At 34.2% G+C, this 27,853-nt stretch overlaps 1 protein-coding gene across 1 annotated transcript; it reads right to left on the reverse strand.

The window, feature by feature from the left end:
- Window positions 1-211: 211 nt before the first annotated feature.
- On the reverse strand, window positions 212-27,438 carry spab (space blanket). Its single transcript, XM_076132271.1, has 6 exons — window positions 27,404-27,438; window positions 22,572-22,719; window positions 21,066-21,204; window positions 8,066-8,173; window positions 7,431-7,567; window positions 212-1,633 (listed from the first exon to the last, which is right to left on the reverse strand). Exons 1-6 carry the CDS (start codon window positions 27,409-27,411, stop codon window positions 1,511-1,513), a joined length of 663 nt encoding a protein of 220 aa, XP_075988386.1. The 5' UTR covers window positions 27,412-27,438; the 3' UTR covers window positions 212-1,510.
- Window positions 27,439-27,853: the final 415 nt, after the last annotated feature.

Below are 27,853 nucleotides of genomic sequence, written 5' to 3' on the forward strand. Positions count from 1 at the left end.
GTATAAAGATATCAATTTAAGTATGTTCATTAGTCAGCAATAAATGTACACAGTCATCGTAAAATTATTTTGAAGTTAACAGAAAGTAATAATTGTAGTATTTTTATTAAAAAATGCAGTTGAAAATGTGTATTTGTAACTTCAATACGTTTGCTTTTAATTGTATGTGGGGGTGTAAGGAGAGGATATTTAAGGGACAGTAAAAACGACATTGCTGACATAATTTATATAATTTATAACACATATTTAATACACAAGGTTTACTTCATAATGTAGTCTTATGATAGCTAACAATGAACGGTGTCAACAGTGCTGGCGCAGAACATGCGTTAGGCCTTCAAACAAAATCAACACACAAGATATCTCATATCTTTAACTTATGTATTTTGGCGAAAATATACCTCATCAATATCCATTTATATAGTTTCAGAAAATAGACACACATCACAGTATTTAGGCTAAACATTTTTAAACAACAACAAATCCGAAAGACTGTGAGTATAAGATAAAAATGTGTTTTACAGCTAAATTTTAATAAAAAAAGACTTTTTGATATGTATTTTCTAGGCACCTAGCTTTAGTTCAAGAGATTACTAAAATATAAAGCGAAAAAAAATATTATACTTACATCTAGAACTTACTTTTATAACTAGAATATGATATGTTTCCTTACAATTTTAACATCGATAATTTCTAATATAAATGCCTCAGCCAGTAAGATATGTATTTGTTACTTTGAAGACTTAATTGTTATTTAATTTTAATAGTTAATCTAATCATAATATTTAGAGATTAAACACATTAAAACATTATATTTTATTTAATAAGACACGACAACCGTCGCCAATAAATACTATTATACGACATTCATAAGTATTAATATCGAAACATTTATATTTCAGTTATTCTAAAAACTACGAGAATAATAAAATAAAAATGATATGTACTCAAAATTGTTCTATTTTCTTTTTTGTATTTTTTTCGAAGCCATTTTTTAAATAAAATGTATCGTTTGACCGTTTTTCGAAGCGAAATTTTCATTTTTTTAATCCATATTTTTAAGAATTTTGTCATTACTCGCGTTTATTCTTTAAAGTCTTAGATAAATTAATTAGAGTCGATAGTAAAATGTAAGTCGGTTGAGTTGAAGTCGGTAATAAAAAGTCGAAATAAATAAATAAATAAATGAAAGTTTTTACGAGTTCTCCGCGCGTAATCACAAAATCCTCGATTTAATGACTTCAAAATAATTTTACGAGTTGCTCGTGGGTCGTAAAATTTTCAACTTTTTTACTAATAAAAACTATTTAGGGCAAGCTGTTTTGTATCGCAAATCATAGATGTTTGTTTGTTTAATTTTTATTAGTAAAATAGATCAGTATTTTGTTCGTCACTTAAAACGTTACATACACTTGCGCCATTATTACATTTTTGAAAAGTATTTCGTCATTTTGGGATGTTTTTTGAGGTTATTATGTATCATTTTAAGTGGCGTGTGATCTCGTGGTTCTTAGTGAAGACGGTAGACACTACCGATGCGTTTTTCGCCGGCAGTGTGTTGGACAAACTCGCGGATCTGGTCTGTGGCCACCGGGCCGATGCAGACGAGGGGCTCCTTGAAGTAGCCGCAGCTCTGTGGACAAATGAAACAGGGTTAAGAATGGAAGATGTTATAATCAGAAGTTTACCGGAATACAGACTCTTTTTTCCATTTATATTGCTCGTTTTATGTAATACTGTAAAATGGTTTTAGTTTAGGAAAATTTGGGGTTAAGTCGATTATAAAAAGCTCGCTTAAAAAGCTAGCGACGAGTTCGGTTTTCCGGTTTTTGGTACAAAGTATCGCTAGAAATTGACCTTAAACATGCTCAGTTCTTTAAATTTTAAAGTAAGCCCTGTATTCAAAAGTAGGGGCTTCCTTGGAATACAGCGATTACTTTAAACTGTTTTACCGGCACGGGAGAAGCCTATTGCGAAATAATAGACAACTAAGCAAACCCCGGGTTGGTAGATTGGGTGCGAAGGTTCGCTCAGGAGCACGAGGTGTCCCTCCCCCCTTTCTTTTTACTTTATTATCCTCACTTAGTCATATTCACAGTCCTAGTTATTCAAAATTTATAGCAAATTCGAAAAAATCTATTAACATTTGCCCGGAAGTGGTTATCAAAACCTTTGTTATCATAATGTCGCCACAAAAATAAGACATTTTAAATGAGAACTATAATGCGGTCTCCGTATAAAGTTCTTGAAAGCCAAAATACTGCTGAATAGTTATCAGAATTCAAGTTAATTAAAACTTAGTTTATAAATATCAAGTTTCATTGACATAACTTTAGTAACTTCGACGGTTACCAAAGTTTGTTAATTAAGACCGAGAATTATGTACAGTCGTGGGCATAAATGATTGTACACTATCACGTTGATAAGTTACGGTTGAAAATTATTTAGGTTTAAATATCTCATAAGATATTTTTGTTGTTGAAAATAATGTTCAGATCATATTTATTTCGATCCTGTTTATCCTTTTAGAGAATTGCAAACTTTACAAAGAAACAAATGAAACAATATATGTATTTTCAACTATCATAACTATTAAGGTTTCGTGTTTATTACATAATAGAAACGTTTTAATTATATACAAGAATATTAGTAATTAGACTCGACTTCATAGAAAATAAACTCAATCAAAAATGTGTGTGTATTTACATCCATTTTCTTATAAAGTCTATTTGTATACAAACACTAATTAAGTATTCTAAGTATTTCTCAAAAGAGTTTCCATTCGAGTACAATTTGTAAATAAGGCAACCAATTAATTTATATTTCTTTACATCCAAAAGGACTTATAAACATCGACTTTTCAATTCCAATAAAGCATTTCCATTAACTTGAGACCTTTTTCAATTGAATGAGTCCCTAATGACTTAGAAAACGTATTTATTTGGTTCAATAAATTAAAGAGACTTATTGGAAATATATATGAAGTTCCACTCTTGATATTGAGGTTGATTTCTATTGAAATATCGTTGGTAAATAAGAGTTTATTGAAAACATATAAGGTAGAATATTTCTAAAGGAACTAATGTTGAATTGTACATAATTAGTTATGTGAAATGTTTTGGTAGGTAATAAAACTCTTATGAATACGGTTTAGAATCAATTCAAGTTGTATTCAGTGATTTAATTGCCAACTGTACATAAAATATATTGATTGTATTTTTACGGAATCATAATTAATTTGTAACTTTTTGACGATTGCCAAAAAATAATTTTGATTAACTTTTTTATTGTCCAATAATTAATCTTGCAACTTTGGTACACGATTACAAAAAAAATATGTTAAATAACTTTATAGGTGTTTAACTATTGTAAGAATTATATAAATCTAATTTCAGTCAAAATTACTCTTTTCTTAACCAAATAAAAGCACGAAACCAATGCAAAAATATTTTTCAGGCATTTTTTTCATTCATTCATAATACCACGCCTCTTACACACTGGGGTTTAGGCAGAGGTGTATAAAATACATTACGCTATTTACAATGCTAGACCTATAAAATAGGGGGCGAAAAAAATTTCTAAGTCTTTTAAATTAGAAATATAGCCTTCATTTGAATCGTGAAAAGCTTAAGATAAGGCTATTACAAACAGAATAAATGAAAACTTGTAATTAACATAACTTTACATTAATTAATTACGTTCTTTAATTATTCTGAAAGCTTTCAGTATTTACAAGAGTACTAATTAGACGCTGAAATTATTTGTACAACAGACATTTTTGTTTTAGGTAGGTACTTCATCATCAGCCTAGTCTTTCTTCCAACTATGTTGTAGTCAGCTTCCAGCCTCACCGGATGCAGCTGAATACCAGTATTTTACATGGAGCGACTGCCTATCTGACCTCCAAAACACTTCCCCTCGCTTCTGACACCGACGAATCCGGTATGTATAATACGGTCACCCATCCGCTGATTACTTCGGCAAGCGTAGCATCACATGAGAGACCAACTGCGTGGCTTGCTAAGTCTGAAAGTCTGACAACCGGTCTTACAGAAGTGTTGTGGAGGTCAAATAGGCAGTCGCTTCATGTAATATACTGGTATTCAGCTGCATGCGGTGAGACTGAAACCTACTATAACATAGTTAGAAGAAAGGCTATGCTGTTAATGAACGTCTATGTAAATTTACATTAGATATAACGATATACTAATTCACATTTTTATGAAAAAGTAAAGGAAAAGCTTTTCTAAGAAAAATAAATTCGTATTTAAAAATAACCTCCAAATGTTTCCTGTAACCACATAGCAACTATCAGACTTCCATTATAGTTAAAGATAAGGGAATATTCCGATAGAACAATTGCCAGAAAATTCCAGAAACGTGGCTTTCAACGACTGTCATTGGTCGTCATGAAAACTACGGCTTAACGTGCTCTCTAAGGCAGGAAAGGACGTGTGATTTTCCTTAAATGAGCTTAGATAGGCATCTATAGTTTAACAACTTAGTAAAGAGCTTCGTATGCAATTGACGGTGGCCTATTAGTCCATTGAAATGCTTCATTTTTTAGGCCTTAGTTTGCGTTTTTCAGATGCCGAGAATTTGTTTTTTTTATGTGTAGGGGCCCCGACACCTTTTTTCCAAGATGGCGACCAGGCGACAAAGGCAGCGACTCTATAAACTTGAACTTTTACATACATAGGGGTAGGCAGAGACCAGATACTCCAGTTGTAGTTTCTTAATCTATACTAATCTATACGATTATTATAAAGCTGAAGAGTTTGTTTGTTTGAACGCGCTAATCTCAGGAACTACTAGTCCGATTTGAAAAATTCTTTCACTGTTAGATAGCCCATTTATCGAGGAAGGCTATAGGTATATATCATCACGCTACAACCAAAAGGAGCAAAGAAGCAGTAGAAAATGATACAAAAACGGGGAAAAATTTCACCCATTCTCTCTTATTGGACGCAAGCGAAGTTGCGCGGGTCAGCTAGTTAATTATAATCAAGTAAAATCGTTCACGCTAAGCCTCCCTACTAAGTTGTAGAACTATAAAACCAGTTACATATCCAAACCATATCGATTTACTAATATTCATACATTCAAAATGGCGGTCCAATTTCCCGCGAAGTGGAGCTAATTCTGCAAAACTTTGCACTTAACACGCAACTCGGTAGACTGAGTGAAAAGTTTTCAGAATACGTGATGTGAATTCTAAATGTGGAGGTGTGAGGTTTTTCGTTAAACATTTATTTTTATTGTTTGGTAAAAGGATTAATGTATTAAAAGTTAAATTTAAAATGGATGCGCTCACCGGTCAGTAAACGATCGAGTTAAGCAACTCTTGGCGCGGTTATAAAAAGATTGTCGGGTATGGATCAGGCTGAACTTTTTAAATATCTCGTGACAACTGAAATGTAAGTTTAAGGCAAATAATGGCGCTGATGTCTTTGCCGACTTTTTGGTAAAATAATAATATAATTAATAGTACACGTAAGAAAGAAGCTATTTTTTTAAAAGCATTGTCTCAAAAAAATACAATTGCCGAAATAATTAAATTAGTCTAAAATTCAGTCGAATGTCGACGTTTTACTTTATAGTTAATTACATATAATTAAAAGCGTCAATTAAATTTCCATTTGTTAAGTAATTAACTATGTAGTCAGCTTTTGAAATATTTTAACTGTATTTAAACACAAGTTAAAATAAAAGTAACAAACTAAACTTGAAAAATCTCAACACAATTCCGAGAAATATCCAAGATCTTTTACAAAAAGGTAAAGACAAAGCTTTGAATAAACAAATAAATATTTCAACTGAAACGAGAGAGTCTAGACGCTATTTTCTTTATTTTTACTCCTAAAAGGTTTTTGCAAACGATATTTTATTTATGACTGAATTTTGAATATAAATGTGTATCGGATTTTCGACTGACTCCGTGGCGTGGTCGGTTGTGTATTCAACTGTTAACTATAAGGTTCCGGGTTCGATTCTCATGTCTGACAAAGTGCTGTTGGTCATTTTCAAATTTATATTAAACTAGCTTTCCGCCCGAGATTTCTGTTGCGTGGTATTTCACCAGCTTCGGGATAGATTTTCTATAAATCTTAGTGCTGCTCTACACTCCCTTAGCAATCCTCGTACTCAAAATTCTAGTTTTTCCGCTCAGTAGTTTCGTGCGTAATCCACTAGTCAGTCAGTCACTCTGTAACGGAAGAGTTTTATATATTATATTGATTATTCTCAATAGTAGTCTGGAGTTTGGTATCGTGCCCGGTATATGGCAATAGGCTCGCCCCCTATTACATAGGACTAACATTGTTAATAGCAAAATATGGGTGTATTTCATACACCTCGGTCTACACATTCGGGTACAAAAGGCGTGATATTACGTAAGTATTTTTCGAAATATTACTTTCGTTTAACTTAATAGCTTTCGTTTAGATTTGGTACAATCCGATGTTTATTTAGAATAAAGGCGACGAAATCTTCTTGTTTTATTTTGCAAAGGATTTTTCGGTGAAGGAAAATTCTGTTTCTTTTGTTGAGTGAGTTTCATTTGGTTTTATATAGAGACGAATGAGGTTTGGAAAACCTCATTCGTCTCTATAGGCTGTATATTCTGTGTTGGCTTTTGCACCGAAATGTATTCTTTTTTTATAATGTAAAGTTTGCTTTCAAGGAAAAGGTATTTAAAAGTGATGCCTCATGTAACGTTTTACGTTATAAGAACTCTAGAAAAAAAAAACGCACTGAGACAACATATAAATATAATATATTCAAATTGAATTCAAAATAAAATTAAAATTTAATTATGACAAAAGACTAATTGCGTGGCATCATAAAACAATATTTTTTTCGAGAACATTCAAGTCAGCATACGAAAGATCTTACACTTATTTTCATGATCTGTATAGCCTTCGTTATCTTATCTATTTAATAAATTATTCAGTTCAGCAACATCTCTTCGTGCCTTAGTTAATTCTTTACCCTGCGTGGCTTGTGGTTGACTGGCTAGACTGGTATGGATGGGTTAGGTGGCTTATCTTCATAGGCTTCTGACGGTGGCGGTGGCGACGTTGCATGATGCTGCGCCTCATCGTACCTAAGTTAAACCTTGATATTGGCCTATGTGGCTAAAGTTGTCAGGCTAAACTGGCTGACATGGGGTAAGGTGGCTTACCTTCCTAGGCTTCTGGCGGTGGCGACGTTACATGATACAATATCCCATCGTGCCTTATTAGAACCCTGAAACTTGGTTGTTAAGGTTGGCTGGCTAAACTGGCATGGATGGGTAAGATGGCTTACCTTCCTAGGCTTCTGGCGGTGGCGACGTTACATGATACAATATCCCATCGTGCCTTATTAGAACCCTGAAACTTGGTTGCTAAGGTTGGCTAGCTAAACTGCCCAGGGATAAGATAGCTTACCTTCCTAGGCTTCTGGCGGTGGCGACGTTGCATGATGCAGCACAGTCCCCGGGTGATGTCACATTCGCTGGACGAGGCGCAGTCTTCGTTGTATTGCTTGCGGCCGGCTGACGGTGGACGGCAAACGTGCATCTCTCCTATAGGGACAAAAAATAACAATTAATGGATGAATTGTGAGAATATCGAACGATACAAAGTATGATCGGACCTAAACAAACTCTTAAATCCCGCTCGGACAATTTTGGGTGATCATCGATCAACTAGTTTGGAAATTTTTAAACAGATTTCAGTCTGTCCTGTCTGCAATACAATCATCTCAAATTTTACATGCATTTTCTGCGAAAATCATTTGGATGATTTCTTAAAATATTGTTATCTATTCAGATACGGGTTAAGAACAGTTCATTCATCCGTTCATTCACAGACGGGGATTTGTCTCCTCTTTCCCTTAAAAATTGTATTCCCTTAAATACAGGAGGCTGGATAAAGAACATTCAAGATTAAATAGTTTCGTGTCACTTCGAATAAAAATCGTAAAATAACTTTCTTAAATTGTCAAGCCTTGAACCACCCCCTTTTCACAAAATTCTGGTTCACAAGAAACATCTTGATGACTGTTTGTCTGTCTGTCTCACCTGGCACGACTTCCTCGCAGACGAGTCCAGCATCACATTGGTTCTCTCTGTTGCATATCTCGCCGAACTTCCTCCCAGCGAACGCTGGAAGGCAACGCCCTCCGTCCTCTGTGGACAAACACTCACGTTTAATACAAAGAAAATAATAGAACTTTCAAGAAAGAAACGGTATTTTTATAAAAGTACCTAATGTTAAGTCAAATATTACTTATAAAGGTGTTAAAAAAGTTTTTATGAAAAAATAACGTCTCTGCAAAAACAAGGTTTGAAAAAAAATTGCATCAATGTTATCTCCAAAGTAAAAAATCACATGTTTTGTAAGATACCTAAATTAACCTTATATAAAGTAGGTAGCGAAAGGTATATAGCTTTAAATTAAGTAATATCTTCAAAAGTTGTCGTCAAAAGCTAACGATACGTGAAAATTATTACATGGACTTAAAAGTCAAAAATCTATTTGTACTAATTTCAATCACAAAATGAGTGTGTTTAAGTAAAAACTAATTTAGACTTTTAAAAATCCACTTCAGTACAAGAGCCAGTAAATATAAGCAGCTTAACTCTACAAGACCCAGTTTATTTTATAAAACACACATCTATTCGTCCTTATATCCGATCCGAAAGCAATTTCCCGTCACTATTACTTACGGCTCAGCGATTCTGTGTATGGAATTTTAAATCGTTATGTACAGTCAGCTACAAAATTCGCTGAACATTATTAATCTTTCAAAACCCTATATTCTGGATCAAGTATATTATTTCTTTGAAAAAACATTTGACACTGATTCATTAGCCTAGCAGGATCCAACTACATACATAATATGTTGGAGTAGGCTTTCAGTTTCACTGTATGCAGCTGAATACCAATATTTTACATGCAGCGACTGTCTATCTGACCTCCACAACACAGTTGCCTGGGTTATAACACGATACCCTTCGGTAAGCCTGGTTATTATCTTTGAAAATTACAGTCGGGACCCACAATTTAACGTGCCTCCCAAAATACGGTGGAGTCCTGAGTTCGGTATGTAAAATAACGGTCACCTACCCACTGACCAACCTCGGCAAATATAGCTGAACCTTAGAGAACAATCCGCTAGCTGTTGGTAATTCTAACTGATTTTGTAGTAGTAGTTAAAAGTAGTTTTGAAAATATGAAGTAGTTAAGCGACTTTTGTAGCTGACTGTACCAATAACTGTTGCCAGATATACCAATATGTTGCCAAAAATATTGCCGGCGATAGATTGTGTGTTACACAATAATGGTTTTTCTGAGAAATACTGATAGAATACGTAAAGCTTTTCATTGGACAATACTGGGAAATTTTGAATTTAGGAGAATCGGGAAAATCGTGTTCCAAATCATTGGATCTTTTCAGATTATGAAAATAATAAATTGCGGATTATGTTAAAGTGTTTTAGACGTTGAGGAAAATAAGATGAAAATGTCAGAAGGTTTATTTAAACTGAAAAATACTGTTGCTTTGATAATTCATGTTCTTTAACAAAATATTTTCACTTTAGTATATCAGTATAAAAAATTATATAAAAGTATTAGTTTATAAAATATATTCTTATCATGATTATAATGTAGAAACATATAGGCCTAATTCTGTTTTTTTACCTGTCGATAGACAATCCCCCTATTACATGGGACTAACATAGTTAATGGCGAAACGTGGGTATATTTCGGGCACTACTGCCTACACCTTAGGGATATAACAAGCGTGATATTACGTACATATAAATACCTCAATTTAGGACAGACCTCCCAAACCTTACAAACAGACCTCCCAGCGAATAAATTATTAACACACACTCTACACCTAATTATCGCTGAAAAGAGCCAAATCCTCACAAAATATCTTTGAAAAATTCGCATCAGACTAATCTGTTACTGATCAACAATTCTGAAAAACATTTTACCCTGAAAATAACCTTTTTAATTCATCCAAAGAATATCAAATGAACTCGCTTATGAAGGATGAATGTTTAAAAAGGCGAGCCTGAAGTTAAGCGTCTCGTTTAGTTAGTAATTTATTTGGGAAAGGAAGCGATTTAAATATGCATTACATACGGTTGAGTTGCCTTAATGAATTGTTTATTAAACTGGGAAGAGACCGGGGCGACGTCGCTTTTTCGGGACGTGGTTTTTAGGGTTGCGTAGCCACATGGTAAAAACGGGACCGGTATTACTGGGACTGAGACTTCGCTGCCTGTTTGTTTGTCTATCACCAGGTGGTATTTCATGAACCGTGGTAGTTAGTAAGACATCGCTAACTGCACGTTTGGAGCAGTGGTTTAAGCGGTCACCTCGCCGCAAGAAACGTAGCGCCGCGTGTGGTGGGTTTGAATCCTATCCGGGACAAATCTTTGTGTGACGAGCACGAGTATTTGTTCTGAGCCTGGTTGTCAATTTATCTATATAAGTATGTATTTAGAAGTATTTATGTATGTTTATCAGTTATTTGGTTTGGTGAGTTGTCCAATAATATTTATTTATTTATTTATCGCTGTCTGGCTGTATTAATGTTACCAGATAATGTATTTAAGTTACCGGTATAATAACAGATAAAAATAGAATAAAATTAGGCATTTCTCCTCTACAGCCAACATTAAGTGTTGCGGTTTTTAAAAAATGGTACGGAATCGTACCTCAATTTCATCCCGTATTTGGCCGGTCTTTTAGTAAGTTGTATGGGAAATTGGGTTACTTTGGGTGAGCGGTGAAAATCTTATTTGAATCTTGGCGTTTACGGCAAAATTAATGGTTTTTGGGGTGAATTTTGATAACAATGGATAATCTACAGTCTGTCAACTTAGTATAGAGCCTTAGCAAGAACAATATAATATATGTAGATAAAATTGAATAATTCTGCTAAATTCTAACCCTCTTATTCATAAAAATATATGAAGTTATGAAAGGTTTATAAAGAGTTTTGTTTCTTTCACTCCTTAGCGGAATGAAAAAGAGAAAACATATTATAGTAGTTTTTTAACTAAAATAGGTTTATAGTGTGTTTATGAATAAGAGGGTTAATTTTATTTATCTCCGTCAGGCGTGACCGTACGAATGTAACTCTCTATTAAGTTTTTGGACCAGAATAGGATTTTCTTTAACTTATTGTTTAGTCTTTAAAATATTCCTAATTAATAATATAAAATTTACAAGTGTATTTGAAAAGTTAGTTTATTTAGCTTTATAAGTAAGTTACTAACGAAAATTCTTATTTACTATTATTTACTTATCTTCATTTCTTTAGTAGTTATTACTGTTTATTAGTGACTGAAGTGAAATTACTTTTGTACTTAATTTACTTTTTTTTTTGTTTATTCAAAGAATAAAACTAAACGTACTAAAACTAAGTAATAAAACTAAGATACAAAATAATTATTAGTTAATTTACTCCAAATAAATAATAAAAATTCTTACAAGTCTTAATTTATATAAAAACTGTAAGCTTTGATGTCTGAAAACTCTTGCTAAATAAAGCTCTTAGTATGTTCGTTTGAGTACACAAAGATTAGGTGCGTAGTACTCGTAACCAGCGGTCCTGTATGACAACATGTATGTATGTGAATGAAGCAAGGGAAGTTTGTAAGGATCGTACCAAGTGGCGTTCTTTAATCTCTGCCTATTACTATGGAAATAAAGCGTGCTATTATGTTTGTACGTATATGTATAAAAGAGAATCATCAGTCGAGCACTCGAGCCTTCTTCCCGTTCTAACAAACAAACTCTTCAGCTTTATGATATTGGTATAGATCATTTGAAAGACGCTGTAAAAGATAATTGGAGAAAATGGCGGACTCCTCAAAACAAGATGGCGCACTTGACGAAGGAAAAATTCAAAGTAATAAAAAAGAAATGTTTTCTTTTCATGTAGATTTCTGTTTGATGAAGTTTTAATTGTCATTAGTTTTTTATTTGTAAAGTACAAGATGAAGATTTTGCTGTTTTCAAGGTGTTTGTTTCAGATTCCAGTCATTTATGAGGTTTGTTGATGTAAATTTCTGAAGACCGCTTTATAGTACCTACAGGTTCAATAGGTACAAAAATGTAATTGTCTTGACATTCTTTAAATAAGTTATCTTTCCCGGTATAATAATACTTATATCTTAATATCAAATCTTTTAAAAAAAAGACAACTCCCGCACTAAGAATTGCTCTTGTGTCGCGGACTTTTACAAACATACAAGCAATGGATACAAAGTAGTAAATACGGTGCCAAATAATAATAAAAAGCATTGTTAATAGTCAAACCTGAATTCATATATCCGGGACCGATTTTTGACGTGCCGAAGCACGAAGACGCCTAATTCAAATACCACTTTGCGGTCACCCATCCATGGAATGACCGCGTACAGATTTGCTTAACCCATAGACCGTTTACCGACCGGTGAGCGCAACAGGCTATGGGTTGGCCACAAATATATTATTATAGAATCTACCAAAAATAAATAAAATATAAATAAAGGCATATAAAATGTCTAATCGAGAAGTCGAAATATCAAAAGCAAAAAAATATTTTATTCATTTTATTCTCAAACATGAGAAATACAAGTCTTATTTTTGTACCTCTCGTTTCACGTCAAATTACACCTATTGACATTATAATATCGTATAACATACTTCACTCGGAAATCTAATTTATGTATCATGTGATACGATAAAAAGAATATTTTTATGAGTACGTAGATATTCTGTGAAATATACGTCTAGTTGTAAAGGTGGGTCCTTATATATTTAACCGTTTAACCGCGCGGGTAAGGTGTATTGTAGCGTGCGTCCACTTAAAAAAAGAGCTTAATAGAAAAAGAATAATTCAATATGCTCTTTTATTTAGTTTTTGGTTTTAATAAATAGTCAAGTTCTTGCATCAATCTTATATTAATTTAAAAGTACTTACAGTCAACATAATACCTATTTATGAAATGAACAGGAGTGAAATATCACTGAAACTTTAACAGAAAATATTAGTTGATACCCAGACTAGCAAAAAAAAACTCAAAGCGCCTGAAAAAACAGTTTTCTATGTTTTCAAGAACCGTTTGCTATATAGGAACCCAATTTCTTCTTCTACCTCAAATCACCCAGTCACTCTATTTGATACGTTTTCAAAAGCCCATTCACATAAATATTATTTCGGGGAAAGTCTTTTTGCATTATAGTATGTATGAATTTGTAATAAAATCTTTTTGGTTTCAAGAATCACAAATGACACGGTTCATAAGGTTTCTTTCAGTGAGGTCGTGAGGTACCCAAATATCGAGCTTTATTGTGTAGAGAAAAGATTTTATTAGAAGTTCAGACATACTATAATGCGAAAAGACTTTTTCCCCGACCTAATAAATATATTAAAGATCCTACGAACCGCGCGCTATCCCGACACACCTTTACCTATATTCTATTTTCTACTCTCCTCACGTACTCATCTCAACATTCGACATTTCTAATAAGATTTCCTAAAATAATGTAATAACGCGGAATAAATGACATAATATATGTACTCGTATGTCGTATACTAGCGGCTGCCGTGACTTCGGTCACAGAACCTTAGTTTTCCGTATTCACAACATTTTTTATTGCTGCTCCGCTCTTTTTAGCCATAGCGTGATGTTCTATAACCCATAACCTTCCTTAATATATGGACATTATAACACGAAAGGAACTTTTTAATTCAAACCGTTAAATTTGAGTCTCTGTTGTCATCTTCAAAGACCTTTGACAGTCGTTACCTGTAGTCAGAAGCTGGAAAGTCTGTCAACCAGTCTTACCGAGGGGTATCGTGTTATAACCCAGGTAACTGGGTTGTGGAGGTCAGATAGACAGTAGCTTCATGTAAAACACTGGTATTCAGCTGCATCCGGTGAGACTGGAAGCCGACTCCAACATAGTTGAAATAAAGGCTAGACTGATGATGAGTAGGTACCTGAGATAAGCGTGTCCAAAAAAACTCTTCGGCTTGATTTTATTTTATATTCTCTTTTGTATTTGTAAAGAGTATCTTATCTTTTTTTCTATTATAAATGGGATATTTTGATAATATTTTTTGAATATAAATCAACTAAACGCGTAAAAGATTTTCTGTTACGTTTTGTTAAAGTATATACATGGGTGTTATTTCTGACTTTTCAGGAATAAAGTTATTTTTTGATCCTATTTTTGCCAGCGTTTAGGAATATATTAGAATCATTCTTTTCTCTATTTTTATGGATAAATTTGAAGTGTTTTTCAGCGAAAGTTTATCTTTCCCGGAATATTTTATACAGATAAAAGTTCACAATATCATTATTTTACTCGTGAAATCGTATAGACAGACAAATATGATAACTTTATATTTAAAATGTTTGAAAAATAAGATTGCCGCGTTATGTAAATCCTTGGCAAAAATTATATAAAAACCTTCAACACGGTTTCAGAAATGTTATCTTATTTGAAAATAACCAAGACCGACTTTATACGTATCCTCCGAATCATGAACACACTAGATACTCAAATACCATTATGTGACCACCCATCAAAGAAATGACCGCGCTAAAGGTTGCTTAACCCACTGATCGTTTACCGACCGGCACATAAGAATCCTCATCTCAAACTTCTTTAACCAACCCATCCTTTTCCATACCGTATCTATCTACACTTAACTTGTCTTATTTAACGACCTATAAGTGCATCTGCACTCACCCTTTGATATTTTCAGTTCTGCGTCGCACGTTTTCAGCTGAAAACCTTTGACATTTAAATGTCAACTGGTATCTACATTGGGATAAATATAGTTCAGGAATATATATGCATAGTATATAGGACGAAGCGCTCATAGCCAGTTGCGCTCACCGGTCGGTTAACGATCTGTGGGTTAAGCAAACCTTGGCACGGTCATTCCATAGATTTAACAACCGGGACCAAGTTTTTACGTAAGTTTTTACTTGCATCCAAAGCAAGGAGATGCTCAATTCAAATATCACTATGGGGTCACCCATCTATGGAATGACAGCGCAACGGTTTGCCCAACCCACAATCAGCAAGTGAGCGCAACTGCCTTTAAGCACAAAGCTAAGATACTTATACTGTTGAAATTGCTGTTACTGTAGAAATGTAGACTAGCAAGCATTTGACATTTTGCTTAAAAAAACAGTTCCTGCTAAATTCCGTTGGCGGCGCTCTTAAAATTTTTATACAAAATAATAATTTACTTCAGGCTTTGATACAAAATAATATTTAACTTTCTTGAAACTCTATAAGTTAAAACCCCATTGAATATCCGTTTAGTAGATTTTGAGTTTATCGCGGACAGACAGACGCGGTAGGGAAATTTAGTTTTATAATATGTAGAGATAGTCGATAATAGTAGGAAATCTGAACACGTGGCTCGACCTAAACGGAACTTCAATTTCCATGAATTTTCAATAACATATCGACCGGCACCTATACTTAGATCAATGCATTTTTAAAACACTACGTCACAGCCATTGATTCTAGTACATACAGTTCTATATACGGAGTTGTATCGATCTATACCACGAATAGATGTTTTCATTTCTCCCCACGCGCGATCCAATGACACGGCTTTGACTTTTAGAAGTCTTGTTTCTTTGTTAGGTATATACGAGGTTAGAAGACTGGAATACATTACAATAAACTTTGTTTCGTAATTATCGAATGTAAAAAAATTACATAAGTACTTAAATAATTTTGTTTTTTTTATCAAATTTATTGGCAAGACCTTCAGCCAACAAAAGGCTATGTCGGCCTCATTGGGAAACTCAAATGATGTACAGCAAAATCTAAAAAAAACACTAATTTCCTAACTACAGGCGAACAAAATTCGAGAAAGAAAATGAAAAATAAATTTAACATAGCATATCTACGGAAAAAACATAACTAAAGAACCTAAAAATTTTAATCGCCTTTTCGGGCCTTGCCGGGTCAGCTAGTTATCTTATAATACTTTCATGAATTTACGCACATTTGACTGGCCGTAATTGTGTACTTTGAATTGAAAAGTAAAAAAAACTAGGCTAATGGATTCTTTCAGTCGCTTTTCAGTCACGTCAACAAATAAGGCCATTTATTTACCTCATTTATCAACTACTTTCATTAATATATCTTCAGGAAACCTTCAAACACCCCATATACTTTAAAACCCTTTCCATTTATGTCTTTCAGCCTAGGCTTTCTTCCAACTACATAATTATGTTGTAGTCGGCTTCCAGTGTCACTATTGATGCAGCTGTATACCATACCAATATTTTACTTGAAGCGACTCTCTATCGGACCTCCACAACCCAGTAACTTGGATCATTACACGATATCCTTCGGTAAGACTGGCTTATCAGTGTTTCAAGCTTCTGACTACTGTTAACGGCTGACAAAGATCTTTGATAATGACAGCCGGGACCCACTTTTTGACGTGCCTTCCGAAACACAAAGGAACTGGATATGTATAAGATAGTCACCCATCTACAGGATAACCTCGGCAAGCGTAGCTTAACCCCAAAGATCGTTACGCGCGGCTGTTGTTAACCAAGCCACGAGGCATTACAGTCGAATCAAAAAAGCTCATTTAGATCATTAATCAACTACTTTCATCAATAAATCTTCAGGAAACCTTCAAACGCACTATATTCTTTAAGAAACCCTTCTGAAAAACCCTTTCCTAAACCTATAATAAAGTTCTTTACTCTCAATAAAAGTTCCACCACGTAGAGTACGGTCTATTTTTAAATGCTATTAGCGGCCATCGTGGTGTAATAAAACTAAAAGCTGTTTGTTTATGTTATGACGTAAAGCCTTCACGGAATGGACGGCAATTAAAATAACACGTATAAATTAATTTATTATGACTCTAAATATAACTACATACTTGTAAAACATGACGTTTTGTTCCCATGGAGTAGGCAGCGATCAAGTAACATACTATATATTTTTATATACAAACAATATATAACAGCCACTGAGATTAAGCTACGCTTGCGAGATAGTTCTGTGGATGGTTGACCATCTTATACATTACGAGTTCCTCCGTGTTTCGAAAGGCACGTTAAATTGTGGGTCCTGGCTGTCATTTTCGAAAATTCTGTCTGTCGTTACCAGTAATCAGAAGCATGAAAGTCTGACAACCAGTCTTACCGAAGGGTATCGTGTTATAATCCAGGAAACTGGGTTGTGAAGGTCCGATAGGCCAGGCAATAACTCCATGTAAGATACTGCTATCTCTATACCTCACAGGGCCCGCAAAGCTGCCGCTTCTGCGCAAATAGTCGCTTCCAAGGTTTCAGCTAAATCAATCATGATTATAGTTTTTCCTAGCAAAGCATTTAAGATTGTTAGAGGTTTCTCTACAAAAAGTTTTCGTTACACTAGGAAAGCCATTTTCAAAATTTCACGTTCCAGTATTTAGTTTTCCACAACCGGTGTAACCGGCGCCGAAGCTTCATGCCGAGGTGAAAAGTGTGTTCGCGTTAAATTCCCGTATCTATACTAATATTATAAAATGTAGAGTTTGTTTGGTTGAACGCGCTAATCTCAGGAAATTGATAAAATATTTTAGTGTTGTATAGCCTATTTATTGAGGAAGGCTATAGGCTAACATCACGCCACGACCAATAGGAGCAGAGTACCGTCAAAGTTAAACGGGGAAATTATGACCCATTATCTCTTATATGTGACGCAAGCGATGGTCAGCTAGTTATATTATAGAATGTGGAAATCCGAACACGCATTATACGGTTATTCTGGCCGTGGTCGAAAGCTGACTACTGAAACGTCAGGCATACAAAGGTGTGTTCGCGTTAATTCCCGTACACTATTATATAAAAGGCAGGCCAGTTTCAAAGTAAGTAATTCTCATTAGCCACACCTAAAAGTTCTACAAGTCTAAATAGGTGGCACTTTAGTAAGTAAACTTTGTCTACGTTCTAGAGGCAGACTAATTGTCAGGCAACACTTAGTAAGTGTCAGGTGACAGTGTTATGTGACTACATTTAGTTAATTAGTGCTTTTTAGGGGGTGTTTTCAGTGAACAGACATTTTCAGGATAGGTAATATCTTGCTAATATAACACGTGCTTGTATATTTGCGTAGATTGTTGTTGCTCAATCACGCTAAAAGTACTGAACAGGTTTTTATAAAATTTGATATGCACATAGTTTATAATTCGGGTAAGTATATAGGCTACTTTTTATTACGGATATTTTTTCAAGCGGACGAAGTCGCGGGCGCATGTTAATGATGGGTAACAAGATAAGTTTATCGAAACAAGGCGTGTTATTTTGTACAGGTGTTAGATGTTGGGTTGTTAAAGATAGTTAAAGAGTATTAAACATTTTAAATAAAAATTTTAATTCTCAAGTGCTGTTAAGAAAATTCAGCTACGCAAATCTATTAAGCGTAAAAGTTGACTTATATAAGAAATCACAAAAAAGCAGAATAACAATATCCTGGATTATTCGTCGTCGTATTATTTATCGCAAAAAATGTGAGATTTTAAAAACATCAATTACACCATTAGTACCACCAAAAAACATCAAATCACTCCTTAAATATTAAGAAAGTCTTAACAAAACACCAAAAGGAAAGACATTGAAAACAAACTTTTTAACTCTTAATACTGAAAATATGCAAACAAGCGAGTCTTTCTTTTATCTTCTTAACTGAATAATTCTGTCTTTTCCTTTGTCATCACAGAAAAGAGAGTTTTCTTTTTAACTCGAGAACGACATTTCTAAGTCATATTGTTATAAATTATGAGAATACTTTCAGCTGAGAATGGATTAGAATGGCTACTACTTGTTTTAGAAGTCGAAGTAAAGTCACTTGTAATCTCAGTACGTATTCGAAAATTTCGCATCATTGCTTAGTTTATTCATCGTTCGGTTAGTGGTCAACCTAGTGTCAAAGTACTTCAAGCCGTTCGAAAGCCTTTGACGTGAGTAAACGACTGTTATCTTAATTAACCAGGACATAGGAGCGACTGAATTTTTACGTGCCCTTCGGTACACAGAGACGCTCAGCTGAAATACCATCTGACGATCCATTTATGTATTGTCTGTGTTAAAGGTAACCTACCGATTGTTTCCGATTGAATGCAACTGGCTATGAGCGTATTGTACCATTGGTGAGAGTATATTATTTACTAAACATATATAATGACGCCGAAATTGAGGCCAACGGCGACAATAAACTAGTTAACTGCTAGAACCAGTATCAAAACTGAGCAGTCACGTTGAAAAGCTACATGTTTGGTAAATTAAAAGGAGGCTTTTGATATAATAGCACAATATAAAAGGCTTAAAAATATAATGGAAGTCACCCATTTAGTTAGTAATTTATATTACATTATGGTGTATGTTCCTATATACGCAATACGCGTCAGTGACGCAATATTTTCCTAGAAAACACCGTAATTTAACTCACAGGGTTGTTAGTGAATTATATTTATGCAAAATCATTTGAATAATTACGCGAGTGGGTGCTGTGCTAAACGAGCGTTATTAACAAAGTTAAATTGTACATTTACGCTGCTCACAGGCTATTTTTCTTTCGAGATTTAAAGTGAGTATAATTCGAGAACTCATAGTAGGAAGATGAGTCTTTTCAACACTTTTCCTTTCGAGAGCTTGTACTTAGGTATTTTTCGACTACTACCTTTTTCTTTCGAGAATTAAAGTGAGTGTTATTCGAGAACACATAGTAGCAACATGAATATAAACCATACATTACAGACTGTTACATTTTCAGACGCGTTCAATATTTCAGGAGCAAGTAACAGCTAACGCAGTGATGCTGAGAGCTGTTACGTGTTGTATTCAGGGTCTGAATAATAAATGAAGTACTAAAGGACTAAGTAGCTAAGCAGACTTAAGTATGTTACTTTGAGATTATAGGGCCCTTTACTTGTGACTAATACTGTGTGACTACTGTAAGGAATGATTTTCTACATCATCAAATAACTTTATTTGAAAGATGACTTTTCTGACAAAATAATGTAGGAATCTCTTATGAATAAAAAAACGGTAATTGAGCTTTCCGACTTGGATAAATAGGACCCAGATAAAACAAATGATTTTGTATCAAAAAGCCAAAATATTTCCTAATTTTCGGAAGGCTTTGAAGAGTCTGTACAAGATATAGTTTGAATGCTACCTTTTACTTTCGAGAATCGAGACGAGTATCATTCGAGAACTCATAGTAGCAACATGAATATGAACCATACATTATAGGCTGTTACATTTTCAGACGCGTTCAATATTTCAGGAGCACGTAACAGCTAACGCAATGCTGCTGAAAGCTGTTATAATGTGTTGTATTCAGTCTCTGAATAATAACTAAAGTGCTGAAGGCATGGGTTATGATGGAGAGGCTTTCACTGGTTTTATATACTGTTGATGTAACGCGGTTTTTTAATGTGTAGTGTCAGTTATAGTAGATTTTTTTTTGCTCAACATTTAACACATAGTTGAATTATATTTTTAAGGTATTATCAGATGAAGAATCACTGAAAATCTTGTTCAGAAGTCACGGCAGAGAGATAATAACGTCATCACCATCAACGTCTTATAACCTGTAAAAAGACTACCAGATTTCAGAAGATTCAGTGTAGTAATTTTAGTTTGTAAAAAGGTCTAAAGGGTCTATTACACATTATTCTTCAAATTATCTGGTCTCCACATACGTATCCAGATGTAGATCATAAAAGTAGCCACCATCAGCTCTTCATAACAGCTGTTCTTCATAGACTCCCTGTAAATATTAGATCGGGGAAAAAGTCTTTTCACGTTATAGTATGTATGTACTTGTAATAAAATCTTTTCTCTACACAAAAAAGCTCGATATTTGGATACCTCACGAGCTCACTGTAAGAAACCTAATGAACCGTGAACTCATTTGTGATTCTTGAAGCCAAAGAGATTTTACTACAAGTTCATTCATACTGTAATGCGAAAAGACTTTTGCCCCGACCTAATCAAAAGACTATTCCAAACTTGGTCTACTCACCGGTATCCAGGCACAGTAGACCACGGCAGCAGTCTCCGTTAGTCGCGCAGGGTGAGGAGTAGCAGTGCGCCGGCTCATCGATCACGTCGTCGATGCGGTTACCCTCCAAGGCCTCGGCGTACACCTCCTCGGGTTCCACCTGAGGGAGAGACTGAGGTAGAATCTTGTCGACATATTCTGAATCGGTCATTGAGTTATTGGGGAACGAATATAAAAAAAAACATCACGGTTATAAAACCCTCCTCATTCTTTTGAAGTCGGTTGAAATACATTTTTTCTTGCATAGATCTGGTTCTAAGTGTGTCTCTGGTCTCTGCCTATCCCTAAAGGAAGTAGGCGTGATGTTATGTATATTTTTCTTGCACAGATCAGTGCTGTTTATCTGGTGTCTGCCTACCCGTATGGGAAGAAGGCATGATTTTATATATGTATAGATAAGTGCGTAAAGGTTAAGGAGTTAGCCATTAAATGAAAAAGAACTGGTATTTTCAGGAGGAACGAAAATTGTAGGAGTGGTCAACAAAAATGTTAAGTCCTAGTTTAATCTTCTTGTAAGCGAAAGTAACATAACTTAACTATCAGATATGCATATGTGTCAGGTAATACTGTTTGTCATCATCAGAATTAAATTAAATTCCATACAAGCTAAAATATTTTTAGCTAGAAATTTTATTTTTATAGTTCTTATTAATTGCAAGCTCGTATAACAAACGTTTCATCTTACCTATCTCTGAGACACAGTATACAGACATTTTCTTCTATCTTTTCTAATTTGTCTTGCCATCCAGCCAAAAGATAACCATGATTTATCCATTCTATTAATTCGCATTAACTCAGACTACAATATATCTCTGTTCGTATAATCCGCTACTATAAATACGAATTAATAACGATTTACCGAGGGTTTACCGTCCGCAGCGTAATACGCAATCACCCGTAAATGTCAGAGATTTACGCGTCAAATTACATTTTAAGGTTTTGCGTAATTTTGTGGACTTTGATATTTAAGGTGTTTTGGTTTTTAGAGAATAATGTGTATTTTTTTTATCGTTTGACATCGGTTCTTGTTTTTTAAAGCCGTGTTCCGGTTGAAGCGTGGTTTAATGTTCACATATGTACTATAAATACGACCTCCGTGGTGCAGTGGTTAAGGTGTGAGAACTAAGACTTTTCATATTATTTTTATTAAGGCATGTATCCCATTGGAGCAAAAGATAATTTCGAAATTTCAAATACCTGTTTTCAGATTTTCAGCATCAATCGTCCTCCTTAGAGACAATCAGGCTACCATTATGATCGCAAAATGATAGATACACTACAGGCTACTGATCTAATTAACATATCTTTATGAAGATAATTGTTTAAAGTTCTTTTTTTTAACCCATTATTGTCCCACTGCTGAGCAAGGCTCTCCTACCAAACGAGGGAGCGGTTAGGCTTTGAATCCACCAAGTGCGGGTTGGGGACTTTGCATGACCTCAATAAATGTAATAAACAGCTTCTTACCTGTCCATAAGGGTAGTGGCGGTACCCACTCCTTCCGTACCCCAGGTTGGCCAGCATATCGGAGCTGAACCTGTTGAACAGGCCGCCCCAGGCGTGCGCCGTGCCCGCTACGGCCAGCACCAGCACCGCTGTCACAGCCATCGTGGTGCTGCAGAAGACCCAGGGTTAGAAGGTGGAACTACTTAACTAGACAACTGGAGTTTAAAGTGCCACCTCGCTACTTTTACCATAGCGCCGCGTGTAGTGGGTTATAATCCCACCCGGGACAGATCTTTGTGTGATGAACACGACTATTTGTTCTGAACCTGGTTGTCTATATAAGTACCTATGTGTTTAGAATTATATATGAGTATTGGCATCAGTTATTGGGTTACCATAGTACAAGTTTTTTTCCGGTTTAATGTAAAAATAAAATAGTAAAGTAGTACAGAAAGGTACTAAATTAACGCATTTTAAATAACGCAAAAAACTTAATATTATATTATTATTAACTATGCGTATATTACAAGTAAAGGGAAAAACCAAAAGAGATTTAATAATAAAAGCCCATTTCAAAGAGCTTAATTTATTACTTTCTCTTTAATAGATAGAATATATTTTTTACGAGTGATTAATGGAGTACCGTTTAAGAATAATTAATCGGTTTTCCTTTGAGTCTGTTAAGAATATTAAATTAAAAGGGGTTGATTTGACGGGGTTGTAATTGGTGTTAGGCAATTTTATCGATATTTTACGATATTTTAAATCGTTTTTCTCTGGACTTTGCCTACCCCTATGGAAAAAGAGCGTGAGTTTATGTTTATATTTTTTTTCTTATTTATTTAATATATTTTTTTACATATTTGTTCGTATGTCTGTATGTATCAATCGGTTCTGGTTTAATTCCCGGTTCCGGCAAAATTTTGTTGGATTTTTCTATTAGAGTGTTTCGATTTCTAGGAGGGAATTTGGTAGCCCAGTACCTATATGGTTAAAGTCTTGCTTCCTATTACATGGGGCTACTTATTGAAGATGTAACGCGGGTCTATGATTTCATAGACCTCTGCCTACGTGCCTACAACTTGGGGTATAAACAGGCGTGATGTTACAAACAAAAATAAACTATAAGATTAGAAATAGGTTCCGTATACCCAAAAACATTAATAACCTAACCAAAATACCCCAACACAAAGACTTTCAACCCTTAAGGGGTTTAAATTTGTATAATATAAATAATTAATACAGTTTTAAGTCAATTTCGCGACCGTTTCCGCTTCAGGGGCTGAAACTTGTTATTAATTGAACGTCGTATTTCTACCCGTTTAAATACCCCTTGGGGTAATACCGCTGTAAATGGGTATGACAAATCTAGGGTATAAAACTTTAGTTGATCGTTTAAATGGGAAGATTCAGGATTGGTAGTTTTTGGGTTCAAAACCTACACCAATATTATTGCGAAAGTCTGTGTTTTTCACGGCCTAACTTTTGATGAAATTTTAGCAAAAGGATGAAATTTTTAAAGGGCTAAACGGGGGGATAAAAGTTGCAAGGGAAAAAACGAGAGTTAACAAGTTACTCAATACCGGTGGGACCATAAAATACCTTACAACCTTTTACCCGACCCAAGAACCGAACCCGAGAACACATAATCAGCGATAACAAACAACACCGCGGCCGTTAGTTAAACCACACAATTAAATTAAATTAATTACGTAATTTAATTAACCTTTTAAAAGAGTATAATACTCTTTGAAGATCAAAGTAAAAATTGTTTAATTTGCACAAAGAAAACAAGCTGTTTGTTTTCAATTACAGACTTAATTACAACCCCTTTTGTAATACTTCCTAGAAATGTTTTACACGTTTGTGAAAACATTTACAGAGTGTGGCGTGGAGGTTCACAGGTTTACTAGGGGACCCGACAGGCGTTGTCCTGTCTACACGTCTTTAATTTGAAAATTTTAATCCTTTCTAAATAATCTAAACCATTCTCAGATCTCCTTGAACACACACAAAAAATTTCATCAAAATCGGTCCAGTCGATTAAGAGAAGTTCAGTGACATACACACTTACAGAAGAATTATATATATAAAGATATTACAAAATGGCGCTTGAGTTCATTTGAGGCATTATACACATACATATTTCTCGGCTGAAGATCTCATAAGACGATATATAGAAAGATTTCCTATTTTTGTTGCTGACATATTGACAATTTAATAGTCGATATTCATTTATTTGAAGAACTCGTTCTTTCGAAATACGTAATGGGTGTTGTTTCGTTTTGCGTACAATTGGTAAGCGATAGATATAGGAAATTCTTTATCTCAACCAGAAGCTTAATCTGGGTATAATTATTTAATTTTCAGTTAAAAACTTTGCGATAAAAAAAATATTTTAGAATTGAAAATTAATTCAAAGAAGATAATAAGCTCTCAATTGAAAATAAATTATATTTCATTATAATTACGATAGATTCTTCAAATTATTATCCTCTTATACTATTTTTTTTACAAATTCCCAACTACAAATATCTTAAGTAATACTCCATTATAATATTTACAAGAATGGAGCACAAAAATACAAACATTATTAAATCCTACTTCATTCACTAACGTGTACAAATACCACCCCCGCCCAGTTACACCCTTTTACGAACAACCCCCGCGGCTAACATAGCTGTTATTATATTAATTTGTACCTGGAGCTTCCGGCATTCATATAGTTTTATATTAATTTGTTAAAAAAGGCGCATGTGGTAATATTTTTATAAAAAGAGGTTATATTTTTTTTTTCGGGGAAAAGACCTTTGCTCATCAGTGTCCCACTGCTGGGCAAAGGTCTCCTAGTAATGGGTTATAAAAAGATAGATTATATTAATATTATATAAATAGATTAGATTAACAATGTTAGTCCCATGTAATAGGAGACTAGACTTTTGCCATATACCGGGCACGTTACTAAACGCGTTCTATCAAAAGCCAGAAAAATCTCAATACATCTTTATCCAACCCGGGAATCGTACTTGAGACCTTATGATCAACAGACGGATACACTACCAACGTCATAGAGGCAATCTTTTATAGATATACTAAGGTATTAGATATTCGAGGAAGTTTAAAAATTGCGGCAGTTATAGAAAAGCTAAGGAGTAAGGCTAGCATGGTATTATAGGCATGTCATGAGAAGAGAAGAAAGCCGTGTTACGAGACGAGTGATGAATATGAATGTAAGCGGACATGTAAGTAGAGGAAGACCAAAAAAGAGATGGATGGATTGTGTGAAAGAGGATATGAACAAGAAAGGGTGAATACAGAGTTGACGGCTGAAAGGGATGAGTGGAAGAGGAAAACATGTTGTGCCGACCCCACCTAGCGTGGGACAATGGTATAGAACATATACCTAAGTATTAGGTATATACTCTGATTGCGAAGCTTTGAATCAATACCTAGGGGTCAAGGACCTTTAGTATTGATTTCGGTACATTGCATATAAGACCTTTATCTAGTAAGAAGGCTAAGTGCCGAATAGACAGATATGTTTCTGATTTCTTTGTTCTCTATCTACCCGTTTGAGGAAAAAGGCGTGATTTTATTGTATTTTTTTCGCGCGGGTTAACATGCGTGACATCTATAGCAAAATAAAAGTCAAACCGTGTTAGTATCTTTTTCTATCTTTAAAGTACTGTAACGATTTTAATACTGGATAGTAATAATTCCGAATATAGGTGACAGTTTTAAAATGTATAAATAGGTGAAGCCGCAGTCAAAAGCTAGTTAGATAAAAAGTAGCTTAGTAATCCGTGAATAACGTTTGTTCCTGTTGTAAAATATAATTTTCAAATCATGAAAGATGTTCCTGAAATTAGATAAAAACCCAAGATTTTCCTATTTATGTTAATAATAGGAGTATATATTAAAAACAAAATTAGTACCCCTGAGTTTCTTGTCGTGATAATAAAAATATGTTCCTAAGTATGTAGAGTCATACAAAAGAATATGACCAAATAAAATTGTGTATATTGTAATCCGTCCGCATATATTTTATTACCGAAACCCTAAAATCGCAATATCTTATGTATGGCTTTGTCGGCACAAATAAGACAAGGATTTTACGAGGATAGATCAAATACCATACTCACAACATAGATAAAAATAACTGTGTAATATAATATCAAAGATGTGACATAAAAATAAAGTAAATAAATAGATTTAACCCCTTACTGTCCCACTGCTGGGCAAGGGTCTCCTCCCGTAATGAGGGAGGGGTTAGGCCTTGAAACTTTATACTCTTTAAAGATGTGACATAAAGTCATGAAAAATTTAAGATATCAAAAATATTCCAGAGGTAATTTTTAGAATTCTCTCTATATTGTTAAAAGTAGCCGTGTCATTTTACATAAAAAATTAATAAAATCATATTTAAGATACCATAAATAAAATTATATGCCGCAATTTACTTTAAAAATTCATTAAATACAGACATCATAATAAAAACACACCTGTAACTGAAAAACTGAATATCAATCTTAAAAACCTTTGAAGTTCGAAAAGAAAAAATATTTCTCTAATCGCGCGCTTTCACAATTAAAATGAGTACAGGAAAATAATATTTAACATCTTTCAAAAACTTAAAACACAGTAACAATATCCTAAATCTATTTAAAAAAAAACACAGATTAAAAAGACGTGCCTTCACAAATCTACTTTTTTAATCAAAACGTCGAAATTTTACAACCAGTACGAATAATTCGTTCGAAAATTATTTTTCTTTAAATTTTGTAGCAAAATTTGTGTAAAAAGTTTTGATTTGAACAACAAAGGTTTATTTTATTCGGTGGCTATGTACTTACCGATGCATGGTGTCTTCTTGAGTGCCCGAAACGAACTGAATGCGATCTATACTGAGGGTCTGGAGTGCGCATGGTAGCTTGTCATAAGGGTGGTTTTACAGGGGAGGTTAATTTGGTGCGATTGGGGAGGTTAAAGGGCAAAGGTGAAAATGGAGTTTTAGTTTTAAAATGCATTATGTTGTGCTGTTTGTTTGAATTGGTTAGTTTGTAAAGAAAAGGTTTATAATGAGCGTATGTAGTGAAGGAATTTAGTAGATTTTTTCTAAGGGGTGGCTGAAAAATAAGGATGCTTTCGGGAGATTTTGTGTATAAAAAAAAATAGATAAGGCTTTGTATATTTTTGGAAACTTTAATGCTTTTGATTTATAAAATTGAGCTTCGACTTTATCACAATTTGAGCACATATTTGAATACTTTTTCTATAGTTATTGCAATAAAAAAGTAATACTT

Source organism: Anticarsia gemmatalis, chromosome 27 (genome assembly GCF_050436995.1).
Source record: "Anticarsia gemmatalis isolate Benzon Research Colony breed Stoneville strain chromosome 27, ilAntGemm2 primary, whole genome shotgun sequence".
Lineage (NCBI taxonomy): Eukaryota > Metazoa > Arthropoda > Insecta > Lepidoptera > Erebidae > Anticarsia > Anticarsia gemmatalis.

What these genes read in the sequence shown, in the direction of transcription:
- spab (XM_076132271.1), bottom strand. An exon ending in GCCACTACCCTTATGGACAG is followed by an intron (nt 21,205 to 22,571) that starts GTAAGAAGCTGT and finishes TCTCTCCCTCAG; the next exon opens with GTGGAACCCGAGGAGGTGTA. An exon ending in ACCGCCAGAAGCCTAGGAAG is followed by an intron (nt 1,634 to 7,430) that starts GTAAGCTATCTT and finishes ATTTGTCCACAG; the next exon opens with AGCTGCGGCTACTTCAAGGA.